The sequence below is a fragment of the Dreissena polymorpha genome, chromosome 14 (assembly GCF_020536995.1).
Source record: "Dreissena polymorpha isolate Duluth1 chromosome 14, UMN_Dpol_1.0, whole genome shotgun sequence".
NCBI classification, from domain to species: Eukaryota; Metazoa; Mollusca; class Bivalvia; order Myida; family Dreissenidae; genus Dreissena; species Dreissena polymorpha.
The window spans coordinates 5,895,617-5,909,290 of record NC_068368.1 but is presented as its reverse complement, the minus strand read 5'-3'; the positions used below and the strand labels follow the sequence as shown (position 1 = coordinate 5,909,290).

General features: G+C 39.0%; 1 protein-coding gene across 1 annotated transcript; it reads right to left on the bottom strand.

Annotated features, from left to right (window-relative positions):
- Positions 1-206: 206 nt before the first annotated feature.
- Positions 207-2,678, bottom strand: LOC127858828 (vacuolar protein-sorting-associated protein 25-like). The gene has a single exon (XM_052396122.1). The coding sequence runs from the start codon at positions 2,377-2,379 to the stop codon at positions 1,852-1,854; it is 528 nt and encodes a 175-aa protein (XP_052252082.1). The 5' UTR covers positions 2,380-2,678; the 3' UTR covers positions 207-1,851.
- Positions 2,679-13,674: the final 10,996 nt, after the last annotated feature.

Sequence of the window (13,674 nt, the reverse complement as noted above, 5' to 3'; positions counted from 1 at the left end):
CTCTCTTTATTTAGGGTGAACAAGTGTCGTCTGTGGATATGCCCTTTTAAAAATGGTAAAATTATGTATTAATACTCAAATTATATAGTTCATAACATATACATATTTCTTCATAATCAATTGATTAATTAGTCACCACTGTCTCTGATTAATCAAAAATTACTTTCAAAGCTTATTTAAATCACTAAAGCAATTCAAGAAAGAACTGAACATTTGAATTTTTTATATCAAAGTAACGCATACATACGGTAATTAACATATAACTATCATTTTTTATCTTACTATGCAATAATAAAATTCACAATGTAAAGTTTTTGTAATTATAAAGAGTGTTGTCCGTGGTGTTGATTCATTACTTATTAAAATAAACAAGAGGGCCTGAAAGGCCCAAGGTATCCCCCGCAACATATGCTTTGTTTGAGGATGGGTGCAAATTGGACGGATGAACATACTGACAGATGGACGGACGGAGGAGGCGAGGGATATATACTCATACCAAGTTTTAATGAAATCCGCCAAAGCACTTCCAAGATATGGCTCCGGACACAAAAGTGCCTATAGTAAAAAGCATTTTTTCAATATACAAATGGCCATAACTCTGTTTTTAACAGATGGTATACAATGCAATTTGGCGTGCATCATCCTCTTATGCATATATATACTCATACCAAGTTTCAATGAAATCCGCCAAAGCACTTCCAAGATATGGCTCCGGACACAAAAGTGCCTATAGTAAAAAGCATTTTTTCAAGATACAAAGGGTCATAACTCTGTTTTTAACAGATGGTGTACAATGCCATTTGGCGTGCATCATCCTCTTATGCATATATATATACTCATACCAAGTTTCAATGAAATCCGCCAAAGCACTTCCAAGATATGGCTCCGGACACAAAAGTGCCTATAGTAAAAAGCATTTTTTCAAGATACAAAGGGCCATAACTCTGTTTTTAACAGATGGTATACAGTGCCATTTGGCGTGCATCATCCTCTTATGCATATATATACTCATAGCAAGTTTCAATGAAATCCGCAAAAGCACTTCCAAGATATGGCTCCAGACACAAAAGTGCCTATAGTAAAACGCATTTTTTCAAGATACAAAGGGCCATAAGTCTGTTTTTAACAGATGGTGTACAATGCCATTTGGCGTGCATCATCCTCTAATGCAAATATATACTCATACCAAGTTTCAATGAAATCCGCCAAAGAACTTCCAAGATATGGCTCCGGACACTAAAAAGCATTTTTTCAAGATACAAAGGGCCATAAGTCTGTTTTTAACAGATGGTGTACAATGCCATTTGGCGTGCATCATCCTCTTATGCATATATATACTCATACCAAGTTTAAATGAAATCCACCAAAGAACTTTCAAGATATGGCTCCGGACACAAAAGTGCAGGACGGACAGCCGGACGGACGGACAACGCCAAAACAATATCCCTCCGCCTCTGGCGGGGGATAACAATCAATCGAATATAAAGTCAATGAGCCCATTTGAAAAAGCTATATAGATTTTTTTGGACATGTGTTCAAATGAAAAATTTTAAAAAGGAAAATCATTAAGAAAGCAAGGACAGTAAATTTCAGACTCTTTAAGTTTCATGATTACAAAGAAATGGTATACATGTAAATATCAACAACGCTCGATGGCTACTCTTACATAATGCCTCATACTTTGGGGAGATATAAAATATAAATCAATCAGTTCTATAACGCCATTATTTACAATGAAATAACTAAAAATGCGCAAGAACCTGTACAAACACATAAGCTTCATCTTTCATGCATCCAAATCAAAAACACATTTAGTCCTTTGAACAATTCAATATATCAAAAAGGTCAAGGTCAAAAGAATTTGACCCCCTCGTTGCCATCAAATGACATGAGCTCAGCCTTGCCGTCTTTTTCAAGCGTCTGCAGTGCCCTTCGTAATAACCAGTCTTCCAAGCCATGAAACGCCTCCCCTTCAGTATCATCCCCATTCGCCAGCTCAAACAACGTGCACACTGTGTTGATCATGCTTTTTGACGATATGTACTTGTATATCAGTTTTCCCCACTCTTCCGGTGTTCGCCACATTATCAGGCATTCCTTTTGCACCTTCGGGTCCTTCCATTCTAGATGACCTTTCTTCCGTAATTCCTCCAAGACCATCTGTACACCGTCCATGGGAAGCTTTCGGTTGATATCCTTATTGGTAAAAATCGCAGAATGAGCTTCATTTATGTCCAGAGAGTGACTGTTCTTGTTTTTCTGATGTTCCAGGACGTACTCACACCATGCTTCCAGCTGCTTCTTCCTGGTGTCAATGTTTGGCTGGATGGTGAAAAATGGCGGGAAATTAAACTGCCACGGCTTTTCTACTGACCCCATGGTTAATTATCTGTCGATTATGTATCTAAGATAAACACAAGGCTTTGGTCCAGTGTGAAGCAACAACAGCTTTTTGTACACAAAGATTTCTTCTCAAGTATTACTGGAGAACGACTGGAATATATACGAAGACTGTCAAACACGGACAATTTGTAGAATTAAACAATTGCAATGCCAAATGAAATGTACACTTACTGTAAATTCAAAAAAAGGAAAAAAATGTTGCAATGTCAAATGAAATGTTTATGCAGATATAAGTCAGAAGTTCAATACTGTTATCTTTTCACATGCAGTGTCTAATAAATTCCGAAATTCTCCTCCTCAACTGCATCCAATTCTTGTTGCTTCACCAGTTGCTGAGCTTCACGCTGCATTTTCTCCATCTTCTCCAGGGACACTGACTTCAAGGGCAGTAGCTTAGGTTTGCAGAGAACAACTGTGGGCATGTCTTCGTGATAGGTGAGTCCTTGCTTGGGGAGGCATTCTTTTACTATTGGCTTTGTTTCCGGCATTTTGGACTTAAGAACTCTGAATCTAAAATGTAAAGATAATATTCAGGTTAATGGCTGTGAAGTGTCTTGAAATGCTTAAAAATATGAACAACATAGTAAATACAGTAAGACTATGATATAAATGTCAAGGAAGGGTAATTTATTTGAGGGCATTGAAATTTGTGGTCCTAAAGTGCTTGCCTGACTCCAAGGTACACCAATTTTATACTACTTGACATTTTGACTCTCACAACACCTGACCCATATTCAGCCATGGAATAGACATTGTCTAGATTAACATTCTGACCATGTTTATCAAGATTGAGTTAAAAGATTGCTTCTTTATCATTCTTATTTTAACGTGTTTTTTTCTCAATAATTTGATTAGATTTCCTGCATTTTGAACGCACATGACCCAATTTAAAACTTAGCTTAGTATATATTGTGAAGATAGCCATTCTGACTATGTTTCATCAACGCTGAGTCATAAATGTGGTCTCTAGAGTGGTAACAATAAAATGAAAGGGGACTTTTCACAGACTTTTGGCAGGTATTGAAGTTTGTCATTAAATGCTTTATATTGATAAACATTGGCTCTAAAAACCTCCAGTAAAAATACCAAGAAAACAATTTAAACAAGGGCTGTTTGTAAAACATGCATGCCCCCCCCCCATATGGGCTGTCGGTTGTAGTGGCAGCCATTGTGTGAATACGTTTTTTGTCACTGTGACCTTGACCTTTGACCTAGTGACCTGAAAATTACTAGGGGTCATCTGCCAGTCACGATCAATGTACCTATGAAGTTTCATGATCCTAGGCGTAAGCATTCTTGAGTTGTCATCCGGAAACCATTTTACTATTTCGAGTCACTGTGACCTTGACCTTTGACCTAATGACCTGAAAATCAATAGGGGTCATCTGCCAGTCATGATCAATGTACCTATGAAGTTTCATGATCCTAGGCCTCAGGGTTCTTGAGTTATCATCTGGAAACCATCTGGTTGACGGACTGACCGACAGGCGACCGACGTGGAAAACAATATACCCCCTCTTCTTCGAAGGGGGGCATAAAAAGAAAAAAAAAGTAACCCTCAACTCGGCTGGAACCACTGACCCCTGGAGTAAAAGTCTACCGATGAGACCACTCGGCCATCCATGCTCATACAATAAGGGATGTATTTTAAACTTTATACAAGCATTAAGCAATCTCTGTAGTTTCACAAAATATAACCACAACAACAGAATTTTCCAAATTATTCAATATGAGGTTTTTGTGTGACGTCACAAGAGGGGTTTTCCGTTACTAAAAATAGATTGGCCGTCAATTTCTCGATCGCGGCCTATTACATTGTATAAGAGTAAAGGTCGTCGGAAGACTTAATACTTACAATTTCACAAAATAAAACTATAAATACCCATATTCTTTTTTAAGTAAGACTTCAATAAATGATATTACAAAAATTATAAAACATATAATAATTTGAATATTATTATAAGTGGTGTGGATGCGATAGTGTTTTTTTTCATCAGAGATTGAAATTTAGTGTAAGGGGTGTATTGAATCATTTATAAAACAAAGCCCTTAAATAGCTCAATACATTTGATTTTTCAATCTTGAAATGTAGTTTTAATTTTCTTTTACATTGAATGAATTTTCGTTTCGTTTACATTGAATGAAAATATTAATAATTTAAGCATTCCAATTGAAAAAAACACCTGCATATTTTGCAAATTGAACTGTCTTTGCATGTACATGTATATTGAAAACTCTTCTCTGGTGATAATGAGCGATACAAATCTAGCATTTTATGATACCATAGATCTACACATTTAATTTATTTTACGCAAGTATTTTATATCCGTATATAATGACTAAATGCGATTGCTTGTTTTCATGATGATGTTTTGAATACTGCAGTAACACACGATCTTTACACATTATAGCAGAGTTTACATTTGCAAGTACCCGTTCAACACGTTAATTGTGTAGCAGTAAATTTGTAAAATATTTTAAATGTATAGTTATTAAACACTACCGTAAAAATGCAGTCATAAGTCTCCCCGCTCATAAGTCAGGGGGTAAAAAATGATACGAAAATCGGAGATTTTGAATATGTCCAAGTCATAAGTCGAGTCAGAAATTGTCCGTGCAAGAATTTCATAAACAGACGCAATTTTAAATGTACAGGAAGTTTTTATTCTATACATAGACCATGACGTCAATATAGCACTGTGCGACGTAGACATAGCGGACACGTGTATTACATGTGTGTACTTTGTTTAATATAATCAATACGATATATATTTAGGAAATCGAAAATAATATATGAAAATATAGACAAGCAAATCATAATTAACCACATAAAAACAAAGACAACATAGGAAACCAGAACTTATATACATATACATCGTAATTTACACATCAACGACATACAAAACACCAAACTCGCGTTCAGCAGCACTATTATTAATTGATTGCTCTGCAAATTCTATCACGCGTATTTTAAACGTATTGTCATATGCATGGCGTTGGCCTTTTCGAGGCATTTTCACAAATCAAATGTGTTAGTCAAATTAATTAAATTATTATTATAAAGTTTGCACTAAATTGTCCACACTAGTAATGATCCACAAACTTATAATCCGATGACACACTGTGATCACTGTAATCAAATCTTTGTACTTTTAATCTGACTATCAAAACAATTGATTAGTTCCTCGGTAAACACGTTTTTATGACAATGATTGACATAACCAATAGACCGCTAACTCCACCTTTGTTCTGCATAACAGTTTTAAAGGCGGAGCTATGCACGTGCTCAAACATAATTGGACGATTACCAGTGAATAACAAACTCGCGATTGGTTAAACATGTCGCTCCACAAATTAAAGAAATTTTATTTTATCGGCGAGAAGGGTGATGCTTTATGGCTTCTTGACAGGAAGCGGCTTTCCTTTGATGACGTCAAACTGTCAATTCACACAGGTTGCCAATTCTCGCTCTACTTTAAAAATGACTCGATCTTTTGTTTACACATTCAGTTGTAAAAAAACACCTGCTTACATGAAAACTTTGGATTTAATTATGAAAATAAAAACAACGGAAATGTTGCGGCAAACTGTGGTTATATTAATTGGTAAGTATCAGTTAAAAGAGAAAATTATGTGTGTCGTATTTCAACAAGTTTTCTATACAACAACAACAACTTTAACCATTTCCGCGGGGATCGATCTTAGTAGAATGTCATCATTATTTTTCATGGATGACCTCATAAGTCGAGACTGTAAATTTAATCAAATTTTTTAGGAAAAAAATCTCGACTTATGACTGCATTTTTACGGTATATTGTTATGTTTAAACTGGGTAATATATATACTTAAGAGTTCCTAGCTGTTAATCCATTTAGGACAAATGTCTATTTTTTAAATATGTTCACATATTTTATTAATACAACTGTTAAGTTTTTGACTTAATATGCTAAGAGATGACATGGAGGTATCATTAATTGTGTTTAATGACCAGACACATTTGGTTAATGCAGAGATCCCATACAGAGTCATACAAGTATAGGACCCTGGGTTTATGACACAATGTTTTCTTAGTAATTGTCTGGACAGTATCCGATCATATCGAGATAATCGGTTTGTGATAAACAAAGGGGCAATTAAACACTGGGTTAATAAGGCTGAAACAAAGAGTGTCAAAACTGGTGTGAACAATTAAATAAAAGCATTTACATTTATCAAGAGGATTTAGTTAATCTGTAACAAGGTAAGTTTTTACAGACAAATAGGTTCAAATCAGTTTCCATCTGTTAATGACATAAATTCAATCAATTTGTTGTTTGTTTTCGTCCTTATTTGTGTTCGTTCATTGGATTCAATTTAATCTGAAAGAATTTCAAGTTCTGAGTATTTTTTGTTCTTCAAAGGGGTCGCCAATATGATTGTTACCTTATCACGATGCAGTTCATCACATGCAAACAATAGCAGAATGGCCTCAGTTTTGACAGCCAAAATATGAGTATGCGCAAACGTGACGTCATTATCAGAATCCCCAAAACCTCCTATCGTTTTGCGTTGCAACGCTGTATAATTTTCAGGTTTTTAAATCGTCATAATTATGATGCATATAATAGATATTTAAGAGCATGAATAATGTCCAGTATTACTGTTTTCTCATAAATATCATAACTAAAACGAAAATTTGTTAGAAAAGTGTGTTACTACTCAACTACCGCACCACCGTGACATCTGACACTCGACACGGAGTGTATATTGACAGGAGATGAATCGAGTATTTGACCCTTACTGTAGTAAATTCAATCTTATGCAAAAACTATTCATCCGATTTTATTGGTTTATACGTTATCTTGTTGCTTATTAATTCCTCTTTCAAAAAAATATAACTTTTAGTATATTCCCGTTGTTATTAATGGATTTATAGCGAGTTAAACACAAGAAATACACATTTTATGTTTTACCACCGCGCGTTTTAACGTGTTGTGGCTATCGATCTTTTACGATTAGCGTACAGCGAAGCGCCGAGGTTATACATTTTGATGTACCCACTCACGTCTTTTGTTAAATTATAGTTTCATTTCTCGGCCGATTTTGACAAATTATATATCATTAGAAAGCTTACGTTACGTAGTAAACAGATATATCAATATATATTAAGTTTTTCTTCTGATTTCGACAGCCCGGCGAGTTATAACTTTAACTTTTGCAAATATCATACCGTTTTGGAGTTTTAGAATCTAGATTTACGGATGACATGTTCGTACTTAATACCAATTTGTAGCGTTTATATTTGGAGTTCAGTTTTAAAAATTACATCTTGCTTAGGAGAATAGAATTCTGTATTTGATAGAAAAAAAATTTGTTTAAAAACGAAAGTAATTAAGGAATGAAGGCGGGAAAATGTAGCGCGCGTTCCTAACGCATTGAACTGATGCTACGGTCTTGGCGATTATGCTTTTGTTTAGAAACCGGCCATTGAATTTCTTTTGCCATCTTATTATATTTTTTATGGAATATATTGTAGTATTTTGTTCACGAAACATATCAATAAAGCTTATTATAAATGAATCTTAATAAATTAACGATTTCAGCTCTTGTTTATAACACAGAAAGGGTGTAAAATTTATGATGAAACAGCGTATATAGCAGACCCTCTCGATATTATTCGGCTTTGCATGCATACTTGAAATAAAATGGGTGTCAAAAACATTCATCGTTTGCTGTTTATTATCAACAAGGTAATTATGTATAATTATTTGAAATGTTATTTACCTTAAATTATCAATTTATTAACCCATAAAGCGCTGGAGCTGAATTTTAAAGGCCTTTGCAAACAGTTTGGATCCAGATGAGACGCCACAGAACGTGGCGTCTCATCAGGATCCAAACTGTTTGCTATTCTGATAGTATTCTTTGAAAAAAATCGAAGAAAATGCTAATTTTAGAAATTCTGCAGACGACATTTTAGCAGACGACAAATTTCCCAGCATGCAAAGGGTTAAAGATTCTTGAAAATCACGGTCCGTGTTACGTGGGTCATTTCGTATTTTGACATCAGGGCATCATGTCCAACTATTGAAAATCAGATTTTTTTTTCACCGGGACGATGACGGCTTGGATTTAGACAGGCAGACAGATAGTTTATTCAGACTTAAACAACAGTACATCGTCTTCAACTCAAATATATAAATTATTTTTAGACGAATTGTTAAGTGATTACACATATAGCAGTGATGATTCTGAGAATGTTGCCATGTTTCTTATCCGTGTAATCTAGAGTCCATGGTTTGAGCATTTTTATCGCGGTGTTCAAAAAAAGATATCTCAATAATCTTGTTTATTGATAGATCTGTGGTTTTATTGCCCCTGTGTTCAGCACAAACCAATTATCTCGTTATGATCAGAAACTGTGCCGACCAATACTAAATAACACTATGGTGTCATACGCCACAGCAGGGACCTATACTTGTATATTGGTCCCTAACCACAGGTGGCAATGTCTGGTCAGATTACACTTTTTATGATACCTCCATGTCTTCTCGTGGTATTAGTGGTCATTTCTTGGAGTAATGTAACGCCAAATACTCAATTTTGCGTTTATAAGATATGTAGCGTATTGAAAACATTTATAGTCATCTGCCCATACAGATTGCCATAAACTAAATACTGTATAGATGTCAGCCAGCTAAATCACAATAATTATAAGTGCTTAATACCTATACATGTACATTTTAAACATTTAAAAAATCTAATACTTAACATTTAACGTATTTAGCGGGTACCGGAAAAAAAACTCCGTCATTTCGTAGTCCTATAAAGAGTGTATGGTAGTGTACGGAACAACATAATTAAAAACAGTCATTTGACCACAACGGGGTTAAATAATCTTTCCGACAAATACAAATAATACAGTGTTTTAATTTAGAATTCTATATATTTATAACTCTGTTAACTTATAAAGATATTTCGATATACATGCATAGACAGTTGACCGTGATTTTCAAGAATCTTTAAATAATTTTAATTAATTGATATTTTATGGTTAATAACCTTTCATATAATTTTACACAATTACCTTTTTGATAATAAACAACAAACGATGAATGTTTTGACACCCATTATATTTGAAGTATGCAAAGCCGAAAAATATCAAGAGGGTCCGCTATACTTTGCATACGCTGTTTCATCATAAAATTAACACCCTTTCTGTGTTATAATCAAGAGCTGAAATCGTAAATTTATTAAGCTTCATTAATACTTAGCTTTATGGATATGTCTCTAGAACAAAATATTTCAATATATTCCATAAAAAATATAATAATCGTGGCAAAGGAAATTCAATGGCCGGTATCTAAACAAAAGCATAATCGCCATCAGTTTGGTTCGTTAGGACCGCGCGCTACTTATTTCCGCCTTCATTCCTTACTTGCTTTCATTTTTAAACCAATTTTTTTTCTATCATATACAGAATTCTATTCTCCTAAGCAAGATGTTATTTTTAAAACTGAACTCCAAATATAAACGCTACAAATCGGTATAAAGTACGAACATGTCAACCGTAAATCTAGATTCTAAAACTCCAAAACGGTATGATATTTGCAAGAGTTAAAGTTATAACTCGCCGAGCTGCCAAAATTAGAAGAAAAACTTAATATATATATCTGAAAACTACTGTAGTGCCAGTGCCACGCCCCCCCTGCAGAGTGGTACCCGGCTTGCGTCGCTCATGTGACGGGACCATGCTGCATGATGTGGAGCCAATGGGATGGACGCAGATGCCTGATGGGATGACCATGCTCTCTTGCTACCGTGTCCGCGGACGTGTGCAGACGTGTTCCCTGAGGTGAGTATTACCAGGAGGATAGATGCCCTGATGTAAGTATTTCCAGGAGGATAAGTGTATTAGCCTGTGACGTAAGTATTAGCCTGTGACTTAGTGTCTTGCCCTGGAGGTTTAGCCTGTGCGTGGGGTAGGTATTCTCAGGAGGATCGGTGGTGTGCAGCCGACGACGACGACAGCAGACGAGTGTTTCCCTCGAAGTGTGGACTGCCGAGGACGACGTCTGCCATCCTGACAAAGTTTCCAGTCGACGACCATGTGAGTAGTCTAGTATAGTGTCATTGCTAGCGGTTGTGTAATTGCAGGCGAAACCCACTGAGAGCTAACCGAAATAAACACCACAATGGTGTCAGAAGTGGGATTTAGTGCAGTCGTGTTTTAAAGGTTAGGCTTATTCTTTGCAAAAGTCGGCGTCCTGTGTTAAAATCGAACCACGAATCGTATTTAGTTTGCATATTTTTCCAATCCAATTGTACCGTAAAGTGGTCTATGCTAGACATGTGTAACGCACCAGCCGTCTATTTTTAGACGTGTTGCAAGGTGACCACGTGGTCTCACTGCTGGAAAACCACGCTTGTCTGCATTCGAGGTCGCGTGATCATTGGTGCGGAGTAGTTTTAAGTGCACTAGCTGACCTGAATGTTTACATTGTTTGCGTCGCTGTTCAAAATGTAAACAGAGTACGAGAAATCGGGTTTTATGAGCAAGTCCGTCTGTAGCATAGCTAGACCAGCGCGTGTTGGGCAGTGTTTTGTTTTGGATTGGTGTTATGGATATGGTTTAATAATTGTTTATTGCAATTAATATTTAATTGTTTCATTGAATTTTGAAATGAGTAGACTCCGCGAGGCCCAGGAAAAGGTAAAGGCCGAGCTGGCCGCCCAGATATCCAACTTGGAGGCGGAGATTACGGCTTGCTGGGTGGAGCTCCATGTAAGGTGGCTGGAAGAAGCCGTCCGTGCGCTGCAGACAGTGCACGACGTCGTCGGTGACATTGGGGTGTGCACCGACGAGAGCACTGAAGGAGAAAACGATGAGACTGAAGGCGCCGATGATGCGGTTCCGTTGCAGCTGCCTACATTTCGCGAAGTTGTCCGTCACATTGGGGTGTGCACCGACATGAGCACTGTAAGGGGCAACGGTGAGACTGGCAGCGTCGGCGATGGTGAAGACGTGTTAACCGAAGGCGTCGAATACGCGGTTCCGTTAGTGCTACCTACAGTTCGCGAAGATGTCCTTCACATTGGGGTGTGCACCGACATGAGCACTGTAAGGGGCAACGGTGAGACCGGCGGCTTCGATAATGCAGTTCCGTTGGCGCTACCTACAGAAGATGTCCGTCACATTGGGGTGTGCACCGACATGAGCACTGTAAAGGGCAACGGTGAGACTGGCGGCGTCGGTTATGCAGTTCCGTTGGCACCGCCAACAGTGCGCGAAGTTGTCCGTGACATTGGGGTGTGCACCGACGTAAGCACTGGAGGGGGCAATGGTGAGACTGAGGACGTCAGTGACGAAGCAGCAGCAGCCAAGGGAGACAACAGTGGCAAGCCGGATCCTGACCAGCAGGGATTGTCCAGTTTTGAGAGCACAGAAGAATCGTCTAGCTACGGGAACTCTGTCGGCATAGTCCTTACAGAGTTGCCCAAGAGACCTGTCGGCATAGTCCCGCAGGAGTTGTCCAGTTTTCAGAGTACGTCAGAAGAATCGTCTAGCTACGGGAACTCTGTCGGCATAGTCCTTACAGAGTTGCCCAAGAGACCTGCCGGCATAGTCCCGCAGGAGTTGTCCAGTTTTCGGAGCACGTCAGAAGAATCGTCTAGCTACGGGAACTCTGTCGGCATAGTCCTTACAGAGTTGCCCAAGAGACCTGCCGGCATAGTCCCGCAGGAGTTGTCCAGTTTTCGGAGCACGTCAGAAGAATCGTCTAGCTACGGGAACTCTGCCGGCATAGTCCCGCAGGAGTTGTCCAGTTTTCAGAGTACGTCAGAAGAATCGTCTAGCTTCGGGAACTCTGTCGGCATAGTCCTTACAGAGTTGCCCAAGAGACCTGCCGGCATAGTCCCGCAGGAGTTGTCCAGTTTTCAGAGAACGTCAGAAGAATCGTCTAGCTACGGGAACTCTGCCGGCATAGTCCCGCAGGAGTTGTCCAGTTTTCAGAGTACGTCAGAAGAATCGTCTAGCTACGGGAACTCTGTCGGCATAGTCCTTACAGAGTTGCCCAAGAGACCTGCCGGCATAGTCCCGCAGGAGTTGTCCAGTTTTCAGAGAACGTCAGAAGAATCGTCTAGCTACGGGAACTCTGTCGGCATAGTCCTTACAGAGTTGCCCAAGAGACCTGCCGGCATAGTCCCGCAGGAGTTGTCCAGTTTTCAGAGAACGTCAGAAGAATCGTCTAGCTACGGGAACTCTGCCGGCATAGTCCCGCAGGAGTTGTCCAGTTTTCAGAGTACGTCAGAAGAATCGTCTAGCTACGGGAACTCTGTCGGCATAGTCCTTACAGAGTTGCCCAAGAGACCTGTCGGCATAGTCCCGCAGGAGTTGTCCAGTTTTCGGAATACGTCAAAAGAATCGTCTAGCTACGGGAACCCTGTCGGCACAGTCCTTACAGGGTTGCCCAAGAGACCTGTCGGCATAAACCCACAGGGACCTTCCAGATTCGTAGAGTCGTCTAGCCATGGGAATCCTGTTGGCATAGTCCAACATGGATTGCCCAACTTTCCCACTTCCATAGCCCATCAGGGATCTTCCAGGTTTGAATCGTCCGGCTATGGGAATCCTGCTGGCATTGCACCTAGGCCGAGCAGGGATTGCCCAGTTATGGGAGTAAATCGAAGTGAGTCGTCCAGTCGCCGGTTTCCCTCTGGTGACACCCAGAGGAACCAGTTTAGTCACGGCGACCCCTCGGTAAACCGCCAGAGCAGTGCATGCGGTTACGGAGTCGTCGCGAGTGTACGCCAGAAGATCTCGGAGGATGGATCTCGGGGACCTTTCAGGCGTGGCTCTGAAGGGTGGCGACCCTCAAGTTCTCGCCGTTGGGAGCGGTCCCAGCGGTGGAAATTAAGTAAGTGTGTAAGCGAGCGTGGGGGCCTGAAGTAATTATCTATTTAAAGGGTGGGGGTGGGTACCTTTAATAGTTCTCTGTTTTTCTTGTTTTATTTTAGTTGTGTTTCGCTCCATTTAGTGTCAGTGAAGTGTAAACTTGTTTCCATTAGCCCTTTATTGGCCTCGCCCCCCAGTCCATTATCCTTTTGTCTTTTGGTTCTTTTTATTTTTGTACGGTCTCCTGTGAGTAGAGCTCACTGGTAGGTTCTTTTCATTTTTCTTGTTTAATATACCTTCTCTATTTTTTTTTAATAATTCAGAGATCTTTTGTAATGTAAAATTTGGCTGGTAGGTTATAAGTGCACGTTGGCCACTGTAAGGCGGTGGTTGTAGAC